Here is a 26,616-nt window from a genome sequence, read left to right as displayed (position 1 = left end):
TGAGAGGCTGGGCTCTATGAGGAGAAGTGTGGCGTCAGGATTGGTGGAAGATCTATTAACAATCTGCATTATGCAGATGATACAACCCTGCTTGCCGAAACTGAGGAGGACCTTATGCACTTGCTGCAGAGGGTCAAGGACTGCAGCCTTCAGTATGGACTGAGGCTCACTGTCAAGAAGACAAAGATTCTCACCATTGGACCAATTGGTAGCATCAGGATGGATGGTGAAGAGATTGAGAGTGTTCACAGCTTCAGTTTGCTCGGCTCCACGGTCAACACTCTTGACACCAGCAGCCAGGAAATTAAAAAACGTATTGTGATGGGAAAGTCTGCTGTTAGGGACCTCTCTAAAGTACTCAAGAACAATGGTGTCTCTCTGGAGACTAAGGTGTGCCTGATACAGGGCATGGTCTTTGCAATCACTTGTTATGCATCAGAGAGTTGGACAATGACTAGGGAGGATAGAAGGAGAACTGATGCCTTTGAGCTGTGGTGCTGGAAAAGAGTATTGAATGTACCATGGACTGCCAAGAAAACAAACAGATTCATCCTGGAGAGGGTTAAACCAGGTTGGAGGCAAGGATTCTGGGGCTTCGTCTGACATACTTTGGACATGTTGTAAGGAGGGACAGGTCCTTGGAGAGGGACATTATGTTTGGAAGGGTGGAAGGACAGTGCAGGAGGGGAAGACCCTCTATGAGGTGGATTGATTCAGTGACTGGGGTAATCGGGATGGGTGTGTCAGAGGCAGTGCGACTGGCACAGGATAGAGCAGGATTTAGGGCTATTGTACATAGGGTCGCTATGAGTCGCAAAGAACTGGACGGCACATAACAACATCTACACTAATTATTATAATATTATAGATAAAATACCACAAATTTGACAGAAATCAGTGACTATAAAAACATCAGGAGCACTGAAAACAACAGTGTGTGCTCGTAGTGCATGCGGACAAAACCACGCTCCTCAATGTGTCAACATGATCAGGGAGGCAAGGCAGCTCTGATCGGACAGAGTTCAGGAGAAGACACAAAGCAGGTCAGCCCAGAGCTCCTGGCCTTTCAGGTGTGTGAATATACACTCAAGCTGGGCTGACAAAAACTCTGCTTTTGTTGTTACAGGAGAGTTTTATAAAAATTAGTATCTTCTAAAACACTGCACAAGTATTATAGACAGTCATGCTGATGTCACTCTCTGACGATGTCCCCCAGGACAGCTTGAAACCCCACACCCTCCTGGTGACACCGCAGAATGGCGGTGATGTGAAAGGAGAAGAGGGAAGGAAGGGGGGAGAGGTGGGAGGGGAGGGAGCAGAGGAGGAGGGATGGGAGTAGGAAGAAGAGGGACGAGAGGAGGAGGGAACGGAGGAGGGAGGGGGAAAAGAGGAGGAAGGGAGTGGAGGGAGGATAGAAGAGAGGTGGGAAGGAGGGGAGGGAGGAAGGAGAGGAGGAGAGAAGGGAGAACGGAGAAGAGGGAGGAGAGGAGGAGGGAAGGGTGGATGAGGAAGAGGGAGGAGAGGAGGAGGGGAGGAGGGAAGGGAGAAAGGAGGGGATGAGTGTGGAAGGGAGTGGAGGGAGGATAGAAGAGAGGTGAAAAGGAATGGAGAGAGGAAGGAGAGGAGGAGGGAGAGTGGGAAGGGAGAAGAAGGAAGTGGGAAGGAGGAAAGAGAGGTGAGGGGAGAATGAATGCAGGAAGGGAAGAGAGTAGAGAGGAAGGAAGGGGGCCAGGGAGGAGGGCGAGGAGGGAGAGGGCAGCACAGATGCAGACAAACGGAGCAGCAAGACTCCACGGTGTGGGGAGTGTGCAGAGCAGGAGCGTGGGGGTCTGCAGGGATGGGCAGGCTGGATCCCTGTGGGTGTGACAGAGGACGTCTGCACACGAGGGGCTGGGGCCACTTCCCACCAACATGGGGCAGAGCAGGGACAAGATTTGAGAGTCAGCCTTGGAAAGGTCCCCCGCCTTCACTACCTCCTGCACCAAGGCTGGCCTGGAGGGCAGGTGCCACCCCTAGAACTCAGGACACCTGTGTAGAGCTCCCCTTCTTTCAAGGCAAACCTGGTGGAGGGTCCTCTTCTTGGTGACGACGAAGTTCAGCGGAAGGAGACTCAGGAAGACGGCGAGGGCGGTGAGGGCCGAGGGCCCCAGGAGCTGGAGAGAGAAGGGACAGGAGGGGCTTGGTCAGCTCACAGTGGGCCCTGAGGTGGGGAACCGGTCAGATGGGGGGTGACAGCTTCCAGAGTAGAAAGACTAAGGCCATGGGGTCCATGGAGTGCGAGTCCTGAGGAAACTGGGTCCCTCTATCCTGGGGGGTGAGCTGTATTTAAGATGTGCATCACGATGCGCAGGGCAAGAGACTGAGGCCGAGAACTCTAAGATCAGGACCTGGGTTCAAATCCTGGCTGGCTGCTGAGGATTTGACTGGTGTGGTGCTGGACAAGCCTTCCAAACCTGTAGCTCTATCACTTCACCTGTGAAATGGAAACCCATTGAGGCATTGTAGCTCAGCGGTAGAAGTCTCACCCTCCATGCAGAAAATCCAAGTTCAATTCCCAGCCACGGCACCTCGCACATAGTTACCACCTACCTGTCAGTGGGGGCTGCATGTGGCTATGAAGCTGAACACGTGTCAGGAGAGCTTCTAGACTAAGGTGGACTAGAAAACAAGGCCTGGGGCTCTGCTGCTGAAACCCAGTCAGTGGTTCAATGGCAAATGACCACAGGGATGTGTGTGCCTTAGGTACATGGGGTCACATGAGCAGCTAACAGGAACTATGTCGCCACTTGGTGGCGCCATTGCCCCATAACTACAATAAACCTGGTTTAATAATAATAAAATAACAATAATAATAAATCATAAATATTATAAAATAATACATTAAATAGATAATAAATATTTTAAAACAATAAATATGTAATAAATAAACTATATAAGACATTAATAAATAATAAAATAATATATAACAAGAATAATACTACTAAACATACGCTATTGTTATTGGTTTATTGAAGTTGTGCAGCAATGGCGCCACCAAGTGGCGACATAGAGAAGTACCCCAAAGACGAATGCATGAAACGCATTGAAGATCAGACACACACTCTACCAGCTTCAGGTTATCTGATTTGTCCTAGTCTTTATTCACCCCCTTTGCAGAGCTGTTAGTATGGCAGTAGCTCTGATGTAGTCCATACAGAGTTATGCTGCTAATCCAAGCGTGGCTCCACTCTGGTGGATCGAATCCACCTGCAGCTCTAAGACAGAAGGACGGCCAGTCTCCTCCCGCGCAATTTACAGCCTCCACAAACCACCTGGAGGGTCAGCGTCAAGTCAGTGCTGATTCGATAGCAGTGAGTGAGTTTTACCAGGCTCTCCTTAGCAAATAAACATACAGGGTGCGTGATAACATTTGGATTTCAAATAAACAGCAAATACATTTCTAGCATAAATATATAGAGTGGTGACCTAGGGGCTGAGGGGGCACGCAGTTCGAATCCACCAGCTGCTCCACTGGAGATTATTGGCAATCTCCTCTCATGTGACTCGCAGCCTCAGAAAACCTGCTGGAGTCAGTTCTAACCTGAGGGTCCATAACGAGAACAACAGCATACTCTATGCCTTATTTGGAACGTACTTATACTGAGAAATTAACTACTGTTCGTCTTAATGAGGCACTCAGGAGGTGTAGTCTGTTGTGTTTGCACTGCCAATCAAAAGGCTGTGTGCATCTTCCGTGGTTCAAATCCACCAGCTGCCGTTGTTACCCACAGTCTCAGAAACCCAATCGAAGGACACTAGGAATTGGAACCGACTCTACAGAGGTGAATTTGAGCTTCATAGATTCGACCTGAAATTCAAATGTAACCAGGTCTTCTGGTTTTTATCTGGCAACCCTACCCACCCCCCACCCATCCAACTCTGTTGACTTTGGGACATTCGCACTCTTTCTCAGCTTTGGTTTATGCTCAGGAAATTGAGAAGGAGGGTGGGATGAAGAAACAGACAAAGCTCACTGCTAGTCTGGGCCTCTATTTCAGGTATTCACTTTCAGGAACAAGTTTTCTCATTGATCCTTGCGAATCAAACAAGTTTATTAGATTTGTGCGGCAATGGCGCCACCAAGTGGCGATATAGAGAAGTACCCAAAAGACAAACCCACCTGCAGAACCACAAAATACAAGGGAGTCAAGATAAAGCCCTGAGTTTTAGCCTGATGATCGCTTTAAACTAAAAAACCCTCAAACTCATTACTATTGAGGTGGGACCAACTCACAGCTGAACCTCCAGCAGGCTTTCGAGACACTGCAAATTGCATGAGAGGAGATTGCCCATCTTTCTCCCGCAGAGCAAGGTGGATTTGATCTACCAGAAAAAAAAAGCTGCCTTTGAGTTCCCAATGAAATTCCGTACAGACTCATAGTGTAAACTAAGCAGCCAAGTGTCCCCCCTCCCCGAGTTTTCCCTTTTTTTCTGGCTGCTTCCCTGGTGCCTTCGGGATATCCTACCGTTCCATAATAGATGCTCGGCACCATACGCAAAGAATATCACATTGTTCCCATTTTACAGACAAGGAAACTGAGGCCCAGAGAGGGTGACATCAAGCTCATCCTACCCTACTTGAAACCTTGTCCCCTTTGCCTGTCTCACTGTGCAGACAGAAGAGCGGGGCGCTCTGCGTGGCCGTCTCCCCACCCCGTCACACCTGCCACAGGAGGACAAAGCAGACAACTATCCAGACAAGCGGCAGCCACAGCCCGTTGAGGTAGAGGATGCTCTCGGTCAGCCGCTGCACGTCCACAGACACCAGGTTGACTGCGTCCCCGACGGCGCGGGCCTTTCTGGAGCTGCTGGACAGAGCCAGGACCTGGGCAGGGGCAGGAGGAGAGGCCTGAAGTCAGAGAAAGTGGGGGGTAAGAAGGGCAGCATGGAGGAGGGCATTCCACAGTGAGGACAGAACGAGAACTTGACCACCAAGCAAGCCTGTATTGTCACGGACAACGTCTCTTCTCCTTTGAAGCCTCAGTTTCCTTATCTGGAAAATGGGTTCATTCAGAAACACCTCGGAAGAAAGGCCTGGTAATCAACTTCTGAAATATTAGCCATGGAAACTTACAGGGGTCAGTCCTACTCTGATGTACACGGGGTTACAATGAGGCAGGGTCAACTCTAATGAGGTTTGGTTTTGATTTTACATCTCAGGCACAGTGCTAAACAAGGAGCTTCCTTCTTTCTGGAAAGGCTGACAACATCAACGTGTAGGAGATATTATCGTGTTTCAAACAGATGAGGGAGAGAATTGTTTAAAAGGGATATATGATTAGGTATTATTGTGATGACAGGAGTCCAGAACAAAGGCTGCACAGTGGAGTGGACTTGGAGGGAGGGATTGCATAACAATGAAAGAATTTTTCTTTTTCTTTTCAAAGAGAAGAGCGAACTGGGGGAAGGAGTGGGCAGAGAGAAAAGTGCAACAATGAATGAATGGAAATCCAAAGTCCCTGTAAACGTTCATTAAAATTAATAAAAAGGAAAAGTTTTTAAAAAGAGAAAAGAAATCCATCGAGATAACAATTCCTATTTTCATATCACTAAGGGAGGAATCGTGATGCTATTAACAATCTGCATTATGCAGATGACACCTCTTGGCTTGCAGAAAGTAAAGAGGACTTCAGACACTTGTTGCAGGAGGTCAGAGACAACCGCTTTCAATACGGGCTCTCAACAGTAAGAAAACAAAAGTCTTCACCGTTGGTTCATCAGCCAGCATTATGATAGATGGGGGAAAGACTGAAATTGACAACCGTTTCATTTCCCTTACATCCACAGTCAACGCATATGGAAACAGCAGTCAAGAAATTAAGAGACACGTTGCACTGAGAAAATCTGCTGTCAAGGACCTCTGTATAGTTGTAAAGATCAGGGATGTCAGTTTAAAGACTCAGGTGTGTCTGATTCTGGTCTTTTCAATTACTACCTGTGCATGTGAAAGCCTGGCAATGAATAAGGATGACAGAAGAAGAACTAGCGTCTTTGAACTGTGGTGTTGACAGAGGGCACTGATTGTCTATGGACAGCCAAAAGGACAGACGAGTCTGTCCCGGAGGAAATGCAGTCAGGGTGCCGCTGAGAAGGCAGGGACGGTGAGACTTTGTCACATCTACTTTGGGTCTGTTGCCAGGAGGGGCCAGTCCTGAGAAAAAGGACATCATGCAAAAGGCAGAAGGGAGCTCTGGTGGTTTAGTGGCAAGAAGCTGCACTGCAACCCCAGAGGTACGTGGTTAGGATCCACCAGATGCTTTGCTGGAGAAGGAGGGACAATCTCCTCCTGTACCAGTCAGATCTGATCTGACGGTACACACACACACACACACACAAGAAAAAAAAAGAAAAGAAAGAAAAAAAGCAAACAAACACAAAAGGCAAAAGAAGAGAGGAAGACCTCCAACAAGCTGGACTGATACAGTGACTGCAATGGGCCTGGGTCTGGTGGAGACTGGGAGGTCGGTGCAGGAAGGGGCAAGGATCCCATCTGTTATTCACGGGCTTGCTGTCAGTTGTAGAAGACTTGATGGTACCTGACAACAACAATAACAACGAGGAGTGAATCATTGCTAGATGAGTTAAAATACACAGCAACAAAAAAGAGACTAAAATCAATGAGTTACAGAATGAGTACCCCCATTTTACAGACAAGGAAACCGAGGCACAGAGAAGTGACACCACTCATGTTTTACAGCTAGGGAAACTGAAGCCCAGAGAAGCCAAGTCACGAGCCTTGTCAGAAGGCTCATAAAAGGCCCCGTCCGGACTGCAGCCACGGCGTGGACTAGACAGACTGACCATGTCGTTTGTGTCATTTCTTGCTTTCCCAAAGACCAGTCTGTTCCCTGGAGATCACAAACGTGCCCCTGTCCTTGGGTCACAGTAGACCACCTCCGGCTCAGTTGAGCCGAAATTCCATTTGCTATCTTCTTGAAGGAATGCTTGCTGGGTGCATGGGAGAAGCGATGGGATGTCTGAGTGCAGAAGCTCCCTCACTGAACACACCTTTACCAATGAGCCCTGGTGGTCCAGTGGTTAAGCACACAGCTGCTAAAGGGAAGATCAGGGTTTGAACCCACCAGCTGCTCTGCAGGAGAAAATTGTGACAGTCTGCTTCCACGAAGATTTACGGCCTTGGGAAACGCCATGGGGCACTTCTGCTCTGTCCTTCAGGGACACCGCGAGTCAGAATCGATCCGAAGGCAGCTGGATTAGGGGCATCTATTCCTTTGCTAAAACCCCGAATTGGTTACAAAGCACAGAACAGCAAGACCAGAAGAACTGATGCTTTGAATCATGGTGCTGGTGAGGAAGCATGAACAGCTGTTGTCGTTGTCATGTGCCATTGAGTTGCCTGTGACTCACAGCGATCCCATGTACAACAGCTCTAAACCCTGCTCTGTCCTGGGCCAATCTCACTGTCTCCGACACACCTACCCCTATTACTGCAGTCACCTAATCAATCCATCTCATCAAGGGTCTTCCTTCACCCTCTCAAGCATGAAGTCCTTCTTCAAGGACCGCTCCCTCCTTGCAACATGTCCCAAGTATGTCAGATGAAGCTTCAGAATCCTTGCCTCTAAGGAGCGGCCTGGCTTCACCCTCTCCAGGACGAACCTCTTTGTTCTCCTAGCAGTCCATGGTATATTCAACACTCTGCTCCAGCACCACAGCTCAAAGGCATCAATTCTCTTTCTATCCTCCCTAGTCATTGTCCAACTCTCTGATGCGTAACAAGTGATTGCAAACACCATGGCCTGGATCAGGCGCACCTTAGTCTCCAGGCTGACATCATTGCTCTTTCAGTACTTTAGAGAGGTTTCTGACAGCAGGCTTTCCCAATGGCATTTGTCTTTTTATTTCCTGGCTGCTGGTACCAAGAGTGTTAACTGTAGAGCCAAGCAAACTGAAGCTGTCAACAATCTCAATCTCTTCACCATCTATCATGATGCTGTCGATCGGCTCAGTGGTGAGAATCTTTGTTTTCTTTTTTTTTTTAAATATTTTTTTTATTTTTTATTTTATTGTTTTTGTGTGCGTGTACCGTCAAATCAGATCTGACTGGTACAGGAGGAGATTGCCCCTCCTTCCCCGGCAGAGCATCTGGTGGATTCGAACCGTGAACCTCTGGGATTGTAGTTGCAGCTTCTTGCCACTAGGCCACCAGAGCTCCCCAATCTTTGTTTTCTTGATGCTGAGCTTCACATGGATGATGAGAACAATAAATAAACTATTCCCAGAAGAAATGAAGCCGGGATGCGGCGAGGATAGTGAGGCTTCGTCTCATATACCTTGGGCATTGTTACCAGGAGAGGTTGGTCCCTGGGGAAAGGCATCCTGCCTGGGAAAGCAGAGGGCTGGTGACAAAGTGGGAAGGGCCACAGTGACATGGACTGACACAGGGACTAATCAGCACCAACCATGGAGATGGTGCAGGACCGGGGTGTGTGTGTGTGTGTGTGTGTGTGTGTGTGTGTTTCATTCTTCCTCTACAGCCTCTACACGCAGCACAGAGGACTCAGGCTGGGACACACAGCTCAACGACAGGGTATGTTCATTCACAAGCTGTCCTCTTTGTCCCGCTGCCCACAGGTGACAGCTCAGGTGTGAGAGAACGAAACAGTCACTGGGGATGCTGTCTTGGCTGCGTTATCACAGGCCCTACAGCAGCTGGTGTTTCTCTAAGTCAGGTCGTAGGACTTGCTTCCAACACCCAAGGCTGTGTTCTATGACAGGACTTACCGTCCAGACACAAGCCATCACCCAGTGGGTCATTTTGACCATGTACTCTATCACCGCAGGGCTGACAGCCCACCTTGATCCAGGCCCCACTCAGCCAGAGAGTTCACCATTTTCTTCACAAGTGGAAGTTAATTAATTAGACCAAGCAGAACGTCCTGGCAGGGGTCTTAAACAATATCGAGCAGCCGTCGAGGTGGTAACTATTGGTGCCTCCTTGTCCAGACAGAAAAGAAGAAAGAAAAGGAAAGATGTCCTCAAGCAATTAGTGCAATGGACTTGAACCCCAACTTCTATGACCCTGAGACTAGAAGATCTAGTTGGTGTCCAGCTACCCCTGCTGACCATTTTCAAACAGATCACGGTAGAAAGTCCTGGACAGAGTAGGGGACAATGTGGAAGAGAACTAAAACACTTTTCCAAAGGTCAGGCTTATGGGTCTGATAGAGACTGGATAGAACCTTACCACCCTTCAAACTTGGAACAAAACTCAACCTTGAGGCTCCACTTTCAACCAAACAACAGGCAGGCCTATAACGGGGCCAATAACACCAGGGAGGGACTCCTTGGAATAACCAACAATACAAGGTCAAAATAGCAGCATTTGTCCAAGGATAATTCCCAGAAGGCAGACAGGAGGAGGACAGAAGGATGAACAGAGGTGAGAATTATGGGGAGTAAGTGAATAAAGTACAATGACACTGTTGTTGTTGTGTACCATCGAGTCGGAGCTGACCCATGGGTGACCCTCCAGTGGGTTTTCAGAGGCAGTTAATTGCACGGGAGGAGACTGCCCATCCTTCTCCCACAAAGCGGCTGATAAATTCAAACTGCATGCCTTCAAAACTGCAGTGCAGCTTCTTACCACTGGGCCATCAAAGACTCCTAATTACTTATAATTAATTATTATAATTAAAGGTACGAAAGAAAATGTGTATGAATGACTGAATGGAAAACAAATTTGCTTTGTAAACCTTCATATTACAAAAACGGGGGAGGGAGAGAAATTTCTGGCCATGGAGTAGCAGGTGCAAAGGTCTTAAGATAGGAGGGTGCTTCGTGTGTTTGTGAGGTTGTGTGATGCGTGAATGACATTATATGTGTGACTCAGTTCAGAGAGATCCTGAGGGGTCAGATCATTAAAGGTCTTAGGGAAATAGCTCAGAAGGTGAAAGCAGAATATGAGTTACGAAAATGAATTCTCAGGGGTCAGATCATTTAAAGGTCTTAGGGAACTAGCTCAGGAGGTGAAAGAATATGAGTAACGAGAGTAAGTTCGCAGTCGCTGACAGTGTTTAACAGCTCAGTGGCCTCACATTTAACAGCTCAGCGGTCTCACTCTTCTTCACTGGAACTTTTGCACGCAGGTGAAAGTGGGGACATCAGGTGCCAGGGCTCACCTTTCTGTTCACCAGGCCAATGATGGCCGTCCGCAGCCTCATCTGCAGCAGCTTCATCCTGTACATGTGCTGCTGCTCAAAGAGGGTCTGCAGGCAGGCACAGAGGAACATCAGTACTGCCAGGAGGTAGCCATTCCAGGCTGGGGCCGCGGGATCACCAATAAACTTCAGGAAAAGGCTTAGTGAGAGAGGAAGAAGGTACAGTTGGTCAAAGTAGGGGAACCCTGTATTACCTTTGCCCTAACTTGGCCAGGTGTGGAGGAGAAATGCCTACAACTGTTACCCCTCACTGCCCATTCCTCCTCTGTGTGCAGCCTTCCCCATGAGAGGTAGTTTCTGTCTCCATGCCTTGAGTCTGGGCTGGCCCTGTGACCAGTTTAGGCCAACAGAAGAAGACAGAGCATAGCAGTGCCGGTTCAGAGCTCAGGCCCACAAGGGTGTGGATCTTTTGTTAACCTCCCGGGACACCAGCGAGCTGCCAGAGGAACAAGCCTGTGTTGGCTGTCTGAACACGGAAGCTCATGTGAACAAGACACCAGGGGTTCCAGCCGAGACCACCTCACACCAGCCAGTCCACAGCCAAACTAGCAGCTGAGCGCAGACACAGGAGTGAGCCCACTAACAGCAGAGGAGCTGACCAGCTGCAGCCCAGTCCAGATTGCTGCTTCCAGATTATCATGCTGGCAGGTGCCATTGCTGGTGCTCTGGTGGCCCAGTGGTGAGAAGCTGCCCTGCAATCCCGAAGGCACACGGTTTGAGGCCACCAGCAGCTCTGCAGAAGGATGGGCAATCTCCTGCCCTGTGATTAAGTGCCTCTGAAAATCCACTGGAGGGTCAGCTAGGGTTCCTGCTGGACGGTATACAACACACACATGCCACTGAGTTGATTACAGCTCAAAGCAGCCCATGAACAATCTGAGCTGTGCCCAATCCTGAGCCAAGTAAATAAGGTTTTACCATTTAAGTCATGCACTCTTGGGATGGTCTGTCACCTCATAAAAACTAACTGATGGCTTATTATCCTTCTCTTACTAAGCTCAGCTTTCTCATGTGCCACTCTCCCCCTCTGGAGCCCTCTCACCTACCCTCTGGTGCCCAGGGCCAGCAGGCCCTTAATGACAGAGAGTAACTGAGGGCAGACTCAGAGGTGAGGCCCCGCTGACAGCGGAGGAACAGCGTGCAGGGACAGCAGACCTCCGAGAGACAGATGCCCACGGTCCGGACCTACCTGAGGAGTTTGGGCACCAGGAACCTGAAGACGTCACCGATGATGAGGCAGAGGGTGCCCAGGAGGAAAGCAGAGCGAGACACCCTCCAGAGGGCACACAGCAGGGGGCCCCTCTCAGCTTTTGGCGTCGGCAGGAAGGCCACTGTCTCCTGGGCCTCGGCATGGCTGCTGGCTTCCCCGTCACAGGTCCTGGTGCACCTGAGAGGGAGAGAAATTGGCCTGGTGGCAGCTGGCCTGCCGGTAGCAGGGCCAGACACTAAAAGGTAATATTCCCAGCAAGGGGGATGGGTGCCCTTGCCTGGAACCAGCCTTACACCCCACTTCCTGTCAACTAGCAAACCCACTATTTAATTTTTTTTTTTTTAATTTGTAAGATGTTTGTTCTTTTGGTCATTTTTCTTGAATACGTGTATGTGAGAGAGAGAAAGGGGGAGAGAGAAGAGGACCCACTATTTAATTTTGAGACAAACGTACATCTTAGAAGTGGCCCCAGCATAATCGCCTCTACCGTCACCCTTCAAAGGCATTCTTTTGTTCTGGCCCTATTCTTTCCCCCCAAAACACTCTACCACCATCAGCATACGTTCAAAAGCTCCCCAGGTCAGATTCAGATTATGCCCCTTTACCCTCTCCCATTCTGAGGTAAAAAATCACGCCCACTGTTGAACGTGGACGTAGCCTCATAAGTGATCTTTATGGAGTAGGACAGAGTTGAACTGCCCCACGGGTTTCCAAGGCTGTGTAAGCCTTTACGGAAACAGAGCACCACAACTTTCTCCCAATGAGTGGCTGGTGGGATCTTTCACTTAGCAGCCCTTCTGTTTAGCCGCTGGGTGCTCTAACCACTGCACCACCACCTCAGTAACCGCCGATCCTCTTTGGGGTCTGTCTGTTTGCTTATTTCCTCTAAGTGACATCACACAGTATTTCATTTGTCCTCATGTAACTGGCTTCACTCCTCGTGATGTTTTTAAGGGGACCCCCGCATTTGAGACAATCATTGAGTTGTTGTTAGGTGACCCCGTGTCAAGTACTCTGAACAACAGACCTGGACCCTCAGCTCTCCGGTGCCGTCCTCATCATCTCTGACACACTTGAGCCCATTGTTACAGTCACTGTGTCAATCCACCGTGTTGAGGGTCTTCTCCACTTTTCCAAGCATCATGTCCCTTTCCAAGGAATAGCCACTCCTAATAACATGCCCAAAATATGAGCTAAGCTTTGCCATCTTTGCCTCCAGGGAGCACTCTGCTTGCACCTCCTCATGGGTGATGACAGAAGAGGGTGTGAATGCGGCCCCACTATGTGTCAAGCACTCCTAAGAACCCAGCAAGCCAGGTACTATCTCCATTCCACAGATGAAGAGATGGAGGGTCAGAGTGAACCGGGCCCAAACACACTGCTACGAACCAGCAAGATTAAGACATCAGCCCAGGCTGCCTCCCAAAGCAGTAATTTGTGTTACAGCACCACTAGGGATCAGCCCCAGACTCTGCACTGACCAGCCCAGAGATGCTGGCACAGAGGGCCATGCTCTGGTCCTGGGTTAAGACACTAGGATGCTTTGCAGCCTAAAACCTTAGTTATAGCAGGACTACAGGACAAGAGAAAAGGTGAGGGCAGCGAGGGAGCCCTCCCTGAGGCCATCAGCTGTAAGAGAGGGTGATGTTGGGGCTGACCCTCCTCTTTGCTGTGTGGCCTTGAACAGACTGGTGCCTCTCTGTGCTATGAGCCTCCCGCGTGTCAAAGGACGGGGCTGCTCCTATTCCCTGGATCTCTCCCAGCTCTGATGATCTACAAGCTATCATTAATTCTGACACCCCAACCAGTCCTTTATAGCAAGACCTCTTTCTGTTTAATGACTTATTATTGTTGTTGTGTACTGTCAAGTAGCCGAGGCCCCAACAGATTTTCAGAGACAGTTAATTACACTATGACAGACGGGGGAAGACTTCTTCTCATCTTTCTCCTGGGAAGCAGCTGCTGGATTCAAACCTTGTGCCTTCAGGATTGCAGCGCCGCTTTTTACCACTAGGCCACCAGAGCTAGACTCTCCATTTTATGGAGAAAGAGATTGGGGGTCCAAGAGGATTGAGGAAGATTCTTCATTTTACTGGAGAAGTGGCTGAGGGTCTAAGAGGTGACGCTTTTATCAGATTCATTTTACTGAAGAAGAGATTGAGGGTCTAAGAAGTGCTGAGCAGTGTTGAAGGTGAAGGGACAGAGCAGGGATTTGGAATAAGAGATCTGACTGACTGGTGTATAAACTTTGGTCTCTGAGCTGAAGGTCATTCACTGCAGAGCTCACAAATGACTACAGAATGAGGCAAGGGTATGAGGGAGTAGCATAGGTCAGGTAAGTTAGGGGACACACAAGGGAGGGCTGAAAACTGTGGTTAAGTGAAGAGCACATGCCCTGTCCAATGGCACAGCCTTTACCCAGATCTCACCTCCTGTTGCCAGGCAGGGAGGTGGACCAGTGCTGCCAAATTTATTTCAAGTCAGAAATCTTGTTCGTTTCAAATGGGACATGTCCAGAGTTTTAAATATTTGCAGCTTATTTAAAAAAAAAAAAAACCAGTCCAAAATATCATGTAGACCAAACACAATTAATGAACCTGATTTGGCCAGTGAGCTTGTAACCTTGCTCACCAAAGTCCCCCACCTTCCCTGAGTGGTTGCAAAATATCTCAGAAACCAAAGTCTGTTCTACGTGTAATCAATCCGATCAGAAAACGACGGGGTCAGGTCTTTGCCTGATTTTTCCTTCCCCCTCCCTGCCCGCCGTGTGCCCATGAGAGGCTTTGCCAACCATCCTAAGGAATGTTTCTGTCTGCTCGCTCCAACATTAGGATTATGGTGCTCACAACCAGCTGGAGAAGCCAGAAGCTGTGAGACAGAGAGCTAGACCAGGCAGGTTGTTTGAATTCTGACACTTCCTTACAATTGTGTCAGGCTGGAGGGACAACATGGCAGAATATGCTTGTAGTGAGAGGGAAACTGACATCACTTCCTCCACCTTTGAAAACAGTACCCCCCTTTCTGTGGGAGTAGCTCCTCTCCTTACTCATGGTTCTCCAATCCCTGCCTCTAGCATTGGGACTGGCTCCTGGTATGCATGTGACTCAATCTAGCCCTTCCTTGGGATTTTCTTCATTGATTCTGGGAGAGAAGTGCTCCCTGTTCCCTTAGTTGTTATTGTTATGTACCTTCAAGTCCCCTGTGACTCATAGCGACCCTATGTACAACAGCCCTAAACCCTGCTCTATCTCTTGCCAATCTTACTGTCTCCCACACACCTACCCTCATTACCCCAGTGGACTGAATCAGTCCATCTCATCGAGGATCTTCCTCTCCTGCGCTGTCCCTCCACCCTCCCTAGTATGACGTCCCTCTCCAAGGACTGGTCACTCCTTACATCATGTCCAAAGTATGTCAGACGGAGCTTCAGAATCCTTGCCTCCAAGGAGCAGCCTGGCTTCGGCCCCTCCAGGACAAACATGTTCGTTCTTTTAGCAGTCTATGGTATATTCAACACTCTTCTCCAACACCACAGCTCAAAGGCATCAATTCTCCCTTTATCATCCCTAGTCGCTTGTCTTGGGACAACTCTTCTGGAGAGACCACTACACAAAAAACAGTTGAGCTCTGAGAGATGCTGGGAGAGAACCCTGGATCCAGCCATGCCTGAAGCTAACATGACCTTATCAGTTAAGTAAACAACTAGTCTATCTGTAGCTCTATCTCGTCATCTAATCTGTGGGATTTAGCCACCTGCAACAAATACAACAAACTTCCTAGAATGTGCAGGGGACCCCTTGTGACTCTTCCCACAGAGCTTAGTTTCCTAAAACACTGAGGTCAGATGACTTGTCCAAGGCTATATTCAGAAGCAGGGCAGTAGTGTTCAACCTGGTTAACCTAATCTACGTTGATGGCTTAGTTCTCCAGATCAGTGGTTCTCAAACTGGATTCCTCAGACTCTGAGGGACCCACAAAAGATTCCAGAAATATCAAATAGGGTAAGAGACAGATTCGGTTCTACCTCTTAGTTTGTTAAGTGGCCTCTGGGGTCTTAACAGTTTAGGAGAAGCCACTCATGACCTAAGAGTCAGTCTCCATTTGCCTGGAACAGCAGAGGAAGAAAGATACCAAGGAATTAAGAAAGGGACTGGATTGTGTGTTCTTTTACCTCCACAAAGCATTAGATCCATTACTAGGAGATCAGAAGAAATGGGTCATTCCTGGCTACCATTGCTGAAAATGTTGATGAAAAGCCCAATAGATGGATCCGGATCCAAAGGTGGGAATGCACGGAACAGAAGTTCCAGCTCACACGGAAACCAGACTTCCTGGAGCCACTGAGGCTGGGGGCACCCATGAATGGAAATAATCTTCAAACCCTGAAATAAAACTATCCTGTGAAGCAACTGTTTAACTAAACACTAAACTTAAAACTTATACTCATTGCCATAGAGTCAGAACCAACACATAGCTGACCCTCTGGTCTGGTTTCCGAGGTTATAAACTGCATGGGAGGAAACTTCCCATCTTTCTCCTGATAAGGAGCTTGTGGATTAGAATCGAGTACCTTTGGGTTTGTCAGCACAACTCCCTACCCACTAGGCCACCATAGTTTAGCCCAATTAATAAAGAATATTCACCTTGAACCATCTTTTTAAAAATTTTTTCCCTCTTATTATTTTTTTGTGTGTATCATCAAATTGGATCCGACTGGTACAGGAGGAGATTGCCCCTCCTTCTCCAGTGGAGCATCTAGTGGATTTGAACCGTGTACCTCTGGAATTGCAGTGCAGCTTCTTGCCACCAGAGCTCCCTTTGAACATTCTTGTAATGAATCAGCTATCTTGAGTGTAAACTCACAACAGTTGATGCAAAGCATATAAGTAAGAGCCTTAAAATGCAGGAAGTCTAAATGAATAGTGAAGAAGCAATGTGGGCTGAGATGACAAGAACAATGGCATCACGTATGTAATCTGTGCTAGTGAGCTGCTCGTGTAGAAACTGTGAATAGATGTATGTTTGGTTGTGTATACTGTTGTCAAATAAACACAATGTAATTGAAAGACAGGAAAAGAAAACATATAACCTATTACAAATGGTAGGAAAACAAAAGATAAAATAGAATGAGGCCACATGGACAGCACTGATATGCTCAAGTTCTTAACCATGTTCCAGGAATTTGTTCATTTTTTTCCTATGAATCACATTTTTTTCCCCATCAATCCCAGCACCCCCACCCCTGCCCCAAACTGAACTGGAGTAGTTAGAGACTTATGGCATGCTCATGGAACAGAGGAGAAAATTTTAAGAGGCTACATTTAATAAAAATTTAAAACACAACCACTCAAATTCACTGCCGTTGAGTGTATTTCGACTCACAGTGACCCTCCCTCGGGTTTCTGAGCTTGTAACGCTTAGTGGGAGGAAACTGCCCATCTTTCTCCCACAAGAGCTGCTAGTGGATTCGAACCACTGGAGATGCGAGGCTTTTTGATTAGCAGCATGCCAGGCTATAGATGATGCCACCAGTACTTTTGAGTTGTGATGCTGGAGAAGAGTATCCACCAGGAACAGTCAAAACTCTGTCTTGCCAGTTGAATCCACAGATGCTCTGCTGGAGGAGGAGGGACAATCTCCTCCCGTACCAGTCAGATCTGATTTGATGGTACATATACACACAAAAAATAATAAAATTTTAAAAAAATCTGTCTTGCAAATACTGCATAGTGCCACTGTTGTAGAACAGGACTGACAGCAGGGTTAGGGAGAGACTGAGAAAGATTGGATAAATTATGTATACTGCATTGAAACAGATGAGGGAGAGAACTATTTAAAAGGGCTATGTGATTGGGTATGATGGTTATGACAAGAGTACAGAATGAAGGTTGCATAGCGGAGTGGACTCGGGAAGGGGGGAATTGTATACCAATGAGAGAATTTTACTTTTCAAAGAAAAGAGGGAACTGGGGTGGGGCAGGGGAAAAAATGCAACAAGGAATGAACAGAAATCCAAAGTCTCTGTAAACATTCATTAAAATGAATAATAAATTTGTCTTGGAGGAAGTGTAACTTGCTCATTAGAGGCAAGGATGGTGAAATGTTGCCTCACATACTTTGAGCACATTGTCAGGGTCCAGTCCTTGGAGAAAGAGGTCACGCTGGGTGAAATAGAGGGTCAGAGAAAGAGAGGAAGACCGTCCAGGAGACGGGCTGGCACGGTGACTGTAACCACAGGCTTGGTGGGAACTGTGATGACAGCACAGGATGGGGCAACGTTCCTCTGAGTCACAGGTGACTGAACGGCACCTAATGGCAACAATGCCACCAGAGCGCCCTGGGAAGATCATTTCTAAAGTTAAATAAGTGCAGGTGTTATAGCTGCCACCTAATTCCACACCCCTCAGTTTTAAAATATCCCTCTGTCTTCTGCCTGCCATTCCACCATCATGGCTTCCTTCGGAGACTCCATTTGTCAGCTTCCTGTTTGAACCCTGAGACGAACTCTGGGAGCAACTGGATTTTGAGCCTAGTCAGTTCCAGCCCTCAGACAGGGGCGGTGGGGAGGTGGAGCTCAGAGCAGGGTCCTGAGTTTTATTTGGGGCTGGGCTTTTTTGGGTATGCATTATGTCTCATTCACATACGTAGTGTTTCACACCTTTCTTCACTCACATTGAGTTTCATACAGTCATTCCTATACACTGTGTCTTATATCATTTACACGCCATTGACCTATGATCTAACCTTTCAATTTGCTGTTGTCAATTTGTCCAAACACGTCCTATGATGGCTGAGCTTTTGATGGTCATACACTTACCTTGTCCATTCCTTCTTGAGCTGGGAAACAAGTTCTTTGGAGGAGTTTTCTTTCCCAAGTAACCAGAGGTCTTTTGGTCCCAGGGGTCTCCGGTAGCCTCTCCAGACAAGCCTGTAAAAGAGGGTCATCAGGGGAGGGGCTTATCCTACCATCCATCTCTTGCAGAGTCCTGTCGGGCAGCTGTGTGACCCTGGGCATATCACCTCGCCCCTCTGTGCCTTTGCTGGCTCCTTGTAAAATGAAAGCTCCTATTTGCAAGACACTGCTCAGCTGATAGCACTGAACTGATAAACAAAAAGTCTAAACAATCTAAATAAGCCAAATGCTCTGCAGACAATTACCATTGTCTTTTAAAATAAAGACTGTTAGGTGCCATCAAGTTGGAACCAGCTCAGATTTTCAAAGGCTGTAAATTACACAGGAGGAGATTGTCTAGCTTTTTCCCAAGGAACAGTTGGTGGATTTGATTTGCATGCTGCGGTTGGCAGGGCAACTCCTTACCACTAGGCCACCAGAGCTCTTTCCATAAAGATTTGTTGTTGTTGCTATTGTTATGTGCTGTTGAGTCGTCTGTGACTCTAAAGCCTGCCCTACCCTGAGCCAGTCTCACTGATTCTGACACACCTGCCGTCATCATCCCTGTTACTATGTCTATCCATCTCATTCGAGGTCTTCCCTCTCCCATGCTGTCCCTCCACCCTTCTCCAAGGACCGGCCGGTCCCTCTTAGCCACATGCCCAAAGTATGTGAGACAGAGCTTCAAAATCCTAGCCTCCAAGGAGAAACTTGGTTTCACCCTCTCCAAGACAGACCTTTTTGTTTTCTTGGTGGTCTATGGTATGTTCAAGACTCTTCTCCAGCACCACAACTCAACACCAAAACTCTTCTGTCATCCTTAGTCACTGTCCAGCTCTCTCATGCATACCAAGTAATCGCGAAGACCATGGCCTGAATCAGGCGCACCTTAGTCTCTAGACTGACATCTTTGCTTTCCAGTACTCTGAAGAGGTCCCTGACAGCAGATTTTCCCAATGCAATTCATCTTTTGATTTCCTGATTGCTAGTGCCAAGAATGTTGCTTGTGGAGCCGAGCAAGTGGAAATTGTTAACAACCTCAATCTCTTCTCCATCTATCATGGTGCTGCCAATTGGCCCAGTGGTGAGAAATTTTGTCTTCTTGATGTTGAGGACTGTTCTGCTCTGTCCTAGAGGATTGCTGAGTCAGAATCAACCTGATGACAATGGGTTTGATTTTTATCTTGGTGTTTTTCCTAAAATTAGGGCAGTCTCATGGTATAGTCTGTAGCAAGCTGCACAGCATGTCTTGAAAGCTAGTCTCCCATGCAATTTATAGCCCTGGAAAGCGCTGAGAGGTCAGCTGTAAGTTGAATGAGTTACCAACACCATCTCATTTCATTCTTATGTGAACTGAGATTATTCTGGACCCATTTTACAGATGAAGGGAAAAAAGAAAAAAACAAAACAAAACCAGGCTCAGGGGGTAAGTGAGGCTGGGTGAATGCCTGGCTGGTGGTCTTGGCCCTGCTGGTGGTGAGGAAGGTGGGCAGAAGGGGGCGCTGTCCCAGGCTTTTTTTTGCTATTGTTGTTGTTATGTGCCCTGGAATTGCCTGCGACTCACAGCGACCCTATGTACAACAGCCCTAAACCTTGCTCTATCCTGTGCCAATCGCACTGTCTCCAATACACCTACCCCCATTACCCCAGTCACTGAATCTATCCATCTCATTGAGGGTCTTCCTCTCTTGCGCTGTCCCTCCACCCTCCCAAGCATGACATCCCTCTCCAAGGACTGGTCTTTCCTTGCAACATGTCCAAAGTAGGTCTGACAAAGTTTCAGAATCCTTGCCTCCAAGGAGCAGCCTGGTTTAACCCTCTCTAGGATGAACCTGTTTGTTTTCTTAGCAGTCCATATATATTCAATACTCTTCTCCAACACTACAGCTCAAAGGCATTAATTCTCCTTCTATCCTCCCTAGCTACAATCACTTGGTTCTTGCTATTACTTACCCAGAAATCCACCAGAACATGACCTTGGAGGGGAAGGAGGCTCCGGCCTCTGGACATGGGTTCTGGAAAAGACAAATGATGGGAAGGCAACAAATCTTGGACAACACCACTACTTAAAGAAGCTCAAGAAAGGCTTACACACAGAAACAATCATTCCTGGATGAGAAGGGAGGAAGAGAGGAGTGAAAAATTAGTAAATAGTAGTCACACATTAAGAGATGTGAGAGGGAAGGCAATATACAATAAGGGGATGATGGCCAGCACAAATCCACCACAGAAAAGGAAAATGCAGAGAAGCACACAGAAATACAGTCAGCAGCAAATATATGCAGGCAGCCCAGCAACATAAGCAGATATTAGTGGAAATGAGAATTACAGGGAGGGAAAAGGAAAAGTGCAGTCATATTGTGGGCATTATAATAAATGTTATGAAACAAACTGTGCATGAAAAGCCAATTTGCTTTGTAAACTTTCAATCTAATCACAATAATAAATTATCTTACGCTCTGTCTCACATACTTTGGGCCTGTGGCCAGGAGGGCCTGATCCTTGGAGAAGGACATCATGCTCAGAAGGGTGGAGGGACAGCACAGGAGAGGAAGACCTCAGATGAAATGGATTGATACAGTAACTGGGGCAATGAGGGTGTGTGTGTTTTAATCAGTGAGACTGGCTCAGGACAGGGCAGGGTGCAGAGCTGTTACAAACAGGATCACTATGGGTCATAGGTGACTTGACGGAACATAACAACAATAATCGTATTTTATTATTGTGATTGGATTGAAAGTTTACAAAGTAAATTGTAAATGTGCTTTGTTTACAACGGGAAGGGTAGACCTGATTTTCACATTCCAAGGTCAATGTATGGTGGCTGGAACCAAGGCCAGGAAAGCAGGATACACAGGTCAGAAGCTTTGAAGCAAAAACACACAGAGCTTGCCGACGTGGACACAGTGGGCCCAACTGCTTCCAGGGAGGAAGGGAGAATAGGGACGAGGACACCAGCCTACAGCGCTCACAGGTCAGAAATAACAACTTTTATTAACACAAAACCAGTTCTCAAGCAACAACCACATACACTACAGACAAAGTATAGCCAAAAGTGTCTCTCAACAAATAAGACAATTTAATTTTCTACCCTTTGATTTCCAGCTATCTAGAAAGACCACTCTAGTTTATTCTCTTCAATTGGCCATTTTACACATTTTAGCCATCACAGCTTGTTATAAATTTTGGGTTTTGCCATCTTTCCATTTCTCTAATAATGATTTATTTGAGTGCAAGCTGGCAGAACAGATCTGTTTTCCATTCAACCATTCATACATACTTTATGTAATATCATTAATTCTAATACACATAATTGCACTTTACCTACTCCCTCCCTATGAGTCTCATTTCCATCCATCCTTGGAGTCCACCCCTCCCTATTTTCAGTACTCTATCCTTGAGCAATTACTGCTGTTTTGATCTTTTATGGTTAGATAGTCTAAGGAATGAGTGTTACTGCTCACCTTCTGGGTCTGTCTATTGGTGGTTGAGAATTGAGCCCTGGGGTGATTTTTGTTCCATGTTCTTAAAGCAACTAAGGGCCACAGTCTCGGGGGTCATTGGTAAACGTGGAATAAAACTAAAAATGATTACTGGTGTGATAGAACCTCATTATCAACTTTTAAAATTGTTTGCCACAAATGAAACAAAATGCTCCATTATAATTTTGATAACCTGAGTAGTTTAACATCTTTGTGCATGATCTCAGATCAACTCTGTCTTCCACAAAATGTCTTTCCTAACTTCTCAGATGAGTTACCATTATTCAAGTTCACAGAACTTTTTTCTTCGGAGCACTTAGCGCAGATAACCTTGTCTATACAGCAATGTAACTATGAGATTAATGCTTGGCTCTCTATTTGACAGTCAGCTGTGTGAGGGCCAGGACTGTCTACACATCTCTGGTCACCAGACAGTCCTCAGAAACTAGCTGAGGCATGGAGCCAGGGTCAGCAAACCATGGCTTGTGGGTCTAATCTGGCCCACCATCCGTTTCTGCAAATAAAGTTTTATTGGAACACAGCCACATTCATTTATTTACATAATTCCTGTGGCGGCTTCTGAGCTACAGTAACAGAGTCTAGCGGTTGCAACAGAGATCAGTTGGCCCATAAAGCCTAAAATATTTACAGTCTACCCTGGCTAACCTTTGCCACAATAATAGACATTCAATGCCCATTTTACCAAATGAATTTAAAAGTTCCAGTTCAAGTCCCGTAGGTCACATAAGAATACAGAGATTTGAACTGGAGCAGGGACAAAGGAGGTAGTGGGTCGGAGATGAGGTGACTTACAGACTGTTGGAGGTCTTTAGGAAACAAAGGGGGCTGATCCGCCAGGCAGGAAAGCACAAACTGCACCCCAACCAGAATCAAGCTCAGGTAGGTCAACAGGTGATAGAAAGGGTCGCTCTGGAAGCCCTGAGGGACAGAAAGCAGAAATCCCACTGAGTCTGGACAGACAGGCGCCAGCCCACCGGGTCTTGTAAATAGTGGAGGTTGGAGAGGGTGCCCGCATAGAAAGAAAAGGACTGAAGAAGGTTCTCTGCAGCTGAGAACATTGCCAAGTTGGAGCTTCAGAAACCAGTCCCCCAGCATTCCGAGAGTCCTAATTCACAAGCACTGACTTACACAGTCTGCCCATAACCATGGACTCCTATTGCGTTTCAACTCCGAGCCCCCTTCTCCCATCCCATCATCTGCTTGGCCAGGGTCCTCTAGCTTAAGGAGAAGGATCTGGTTTGACTGAGCAGTGACTCTGCCTGTAGCAATGAAGATTTTTGCATGCAGGTGATCACCTGATCAGTTTTACAGGGACACTAAGCCTCGAAGTTTTTGGACCCTGTTCAAGGGCACAGAGATTCTCTGACCCAGATCGTCAGCTTCTGCTGTCTGGCTTGTCTGCCCTTTTGTTGTTTCATTCTAGCGCCTAGTTTTCTTCCCTCAGGAGCTCATGGGGAACTGATTTCACCCCAAAGGGCAGTAGATGACCCAGGCTTTACCCATGAGAATATTCTAGTTAACTGTGGGTGTTTTGGGAATGGATACAGTAAGCTCTGGAACCATCAGAAGTTCCTTCCACTGGGTTTATTTGATGTCCAGAACATAAATTTGGAGGGAACTACTGGCAGCCCATCTTGCCAGCCTGAATAGAGAATGAAACTAACTCTGAGAAAAGCAGGACTGAAAGACAGATAAATAACAATTAGTGGTACCATTTGAATGTGCCAGTTGAACACCTGGATCCAGCTATGCCTGAACTCCCTCTGAAGATCTCACATGTATGAACAAAACTATTCCCTCTTATTATTCTTTGCTTAAGCAAATGTGAATTATGCTCCTATTGCTGGAAACAACCACGCCAGTATGTGCTTCTATGATGCATGGAAGCAGGCATACTAAGTGCATGTCTAGAGTGCAAGTGAAATGTGTTATGTGAGAAAGGCGATGGGTATTCATGTAGATGAAAATGTTTAGGATGATGTGTACTGGTAAGAGTTAATTTTATATGTCAGTTTGGTGAGGTTCTGGTGCCTAGCTTTTGGGTCAAACAGGAGTCTGAATATTACTATGACGGTATTTCAATATGATTTACACTTATAATCAGTTACCTGTAAGTAAAGCTACTGCCATTGCTTTTTATATGCTAATAGGTTTGATCCAATCAGTTGAAGGCCTTAAGAGCAAACAGGAATGTTTACTGAAGGGAGGCTTCTCCCTCAAGAATATAACATTTCAAGCTGATTGGAGGCTTAAGTCTTGTTTACAGTTTTTGATTTGCCCAAGGATCTCTTAGTGTAATAAGCATCAGGCTGCTCTCTGGTTTGAACTTATCTACCGTTCCAGGGGAGAGAGAGAAACCCTAGGGGGCAGGAGTTTTACTCTGTGCTATAAGGTTGCTATGAGTTAGAAACTACTTATCTACTTGATGGCAGCAGTGTTAATTTTAGTTTTCAGATCATGTTGTTGTTGTTAAGTGCCATGGAGTCATAGACGACTCATGGTGACCCTGTGAATGAAAGATCTGAACACTTGTATAATTTTCATCGTTTCTTCAAATTCATAGGGTTTCCAGAGGCAAGCTATTTTGGAAGTGGATGCCACTCCTGCTTCCAAGCTTGTTTTAATTGGGGAGCTCCACCAAACACTGTCCACCATGGGTAACTGTTCTCGCATCTGACACATCAATGTCACAGTGTTAATAACCACAGCAACCATGAGTTACCTCTGTACAGCAAATGGACAGACCAGTGCTATACAAGACAATTGAAAAAAGACCATGGCTTACACCCATGTTTATTGCAGCTTTGTTCACAATAGCAAGGAGCTGGAAACAACTTAAGTGCCCATCAACAAATGGATAGAGAAGCTGTGGTATAGTCACACAATGGAATACTATGCTGCATTGAAAAACAAGGAACTCATGCAATATTATTCAAAATGGGTGACCTGGGAGGACATTAGGCTGAGTGAAGTATCTCAGTCACAAAAGGACAAATACTGCATGGTGCCACTGTTGTAAAACAGGACTGACATCGGGGTTGGGGGGGACTGATAAAGATGGGTTCAATAATGTATACTGCATTGAAACAGATGAGGGAGAAAACTGTTTAAAAGGGGAAATATGATTAGGTATTTTTTCCTGACAGGAGTCCAGAGCGAAGGCTGCACAGTGAAGTGGACCTGGGGGGAGGGATTGTAAAACAATGAAAGAATTTTTCTTTTACTTTTCCAAGAGGGTAGTGTACTGGGGGGAGGGCTGGGAAGGGAGAAAATTGCAACAATGAATGAATGGAAATCCAAAGTCTCTGTAAATTTTCATTGAAATTAATAATAAAAAATTTTTTAAAAAAGATGATGGCTTGAAAATAATCCATCTTTCCCTGTGCACAAACACTCCTGGAATCCCCATGTAGTGTAAACAGTGAGGGAGTACATTTGTCTATCTCTAAAGCGTAAGTGCTCTCTTTGAGTGCTGAAGAGCAATGATGTCAGTTTAGAGACTAAGGAGCACCTGATCCAAGCCACTGTCTTTTCAATTGTTTCACAGGCAGCTGAAAGTAGAACAGTGAGTAAGCAGAAGAATCGATGCCTTTGGATTGGGCTGTTGGAGAAGGGTACTGAATATTCCATGGACTGCCTAAAGGCCTAACAAAACTGTACTGAAGGATGTGCAAGCAGGTTGCTACTTAGAGGCAAGAGTAGTGAAACTTCGTATATGACTTTGGACACATTGTCAGTAAGACTAGGCCCTTAGGAAAAGACATCATGCTGGGAAAGGTCAGGGAAAGAAGGGAAGGCCCTCAGCAACATGGGTTGACTGACAGGTGCCTGCAACAATGGGCTTGATCAGGTGTAGATCGTGAAGATCACACAGGATAAGGCAAGGTTCTGATCTGTTGTTCTTAGATGAATATGAGCCCTGGTCGACACAACAGCACCTAACAGCAAAAAAGCATAAGTGACTCTGTGTGTGTAGGATAAATTATGTATGGAAAGGAATGGAGAAAAGATGGGCCCCAAGACCTGAAAGCACCATATTGGTTTCCCCTGTGGGCTCAGAACCCCACTTACCCCTTGTGAGGCCTGCTGGGCCGCGCTGGTGGCCGGTGAGAGGCAGCAGAGTAGCCAGTACCCGAACAGCAACCCAGAAGCCTGGACCCCTTTCATCCTCTCCACATGGACAACGTACAGGGCGAAACTCTGGACAAGTGACCAAGAGTCGGGAAGGGACCCTTAGGCGGGCCCAGGGACACACCCTCTCCACCCTTGCCAGTGGCCTTGACCAGGAGGGCTTTACCATGGTGGTGAGCCACACGGTGGGGTGGATGAGGAACTCCGGGGCCTGGGGCCTCCCCTTCTGGATTCCCCAGAGAGACACAGCCACGCTGGTGGTGTACAGGACGAGCAGGGCGGACCCGAGCACCTGTGGAGACAAGTTCACTTGAGGCTAGTGGGTAAAGGAAAGATGGCGGCCTCTGGACTGTGCCCAGCTGGGTGGCGGCTCTGCAGTTTAAGGGTTGAGGCCCTGGAAGGGACTAACTCCTAACTCCACAGGCTGGTGGGAAGAATTCATCGGGTAACACACAACAGAAGTTGTCAGGTGTTCCTCACACAACTCTTGCTAAGTTTCCAACGTGGAGGAGGGATGTCCACGTGCCAAAGTGAGATCGTGTGTGAAACAGCTTGCGACAAAGTCTATTTCTTTCAATTCCTATAATTACATCAATGAGAAAGTCTTGCTGGGGATCTCTCTCTCTCTCATTGCCAACTTAGAACTGATTCATCTTGGGT

At 47.0% G+C, this 26,616-nt stretch overlaps 1 protein-coding gene across 1 annotated transcript in view; it reads right to left on the bottom strand.

Annotated features, from left to right (window-relative positions):
* ABCC6 (ATP-binding cassette, sub-family C (CFTR/MRP), member 6) overlaps positions 1 to 26,616 on the bottom strand; it is a 70,378-nt gene that overhangs the window by 38,866 nt on the left and 4,896 nt on the right. The window contains exons 3-13 of the mRNA XM_006892718.1: positions 26,123 to 26,248; positions 25,897 to 26,025; positions 22,618 to 22,743; positions 20,276 to 20,337; positions 18,248 to 18,358; positions 14,881 to 14,896; positions 13,089 to 13,129; positions 11,410 to 11,577; positions 10,182 to 10,359; positions 4,703 to 4,864; positions 2,061 to 2,153 (exon numbers count right to left, since the gene is read on the bottom strand). Of these exons, the coding sequence (XP_006892780.1) occupies positions 2,061 to 2,153; positions 4,703 to 4,864; positions 10,182 to 10,359; positions 11,410 to 11,577; positions 13,089 to 13,129; positions 14,881 to 14,896; positions 18,248 to 18,358; positions 20,276 to 20,337; positions 22,618 to 22,743; positions 25,897 to 26,025; positions 26,123 to 26,248 (1,212 nt within the window). The remainder of the gene's footprint in view (positions 1 to 2,060; positions 2,154 to 4,702; positions 4,865 to 10,181; positions 10,360 to 11,409; positions 11,578 to 13,088; positions 13,130 to 14,880; positions 14,897 to 18,247; positions 18,359 to 20,275; positions 20,338 to 22,617; positions 22,744 to 25,896; positions 26,026 to 26,122; positions 26,249 to 26,616) is intronic.

Source organism: Elephantulus edwardii, unplaced genomic scaffold (assembly GCF_000299155.1).
Source record: "Elephantulus edwardii isolate Elephantulus edwardi_28Jun2011 unplaced genomic scaffold, EleEdw1.0 scaffold00117, whole genome shotgun sequence".
In the NCBI taxonomy this organism is placed as follows: Eukaryota; Metazoa; Chordata; class Mammalia; order Macroscelidea; family Macroscelididae; genus Elephantulus; species Elephantulus edwardii.
This window is presented reverse-complemented; position numbering and strand designations above follow the sequence as displayed.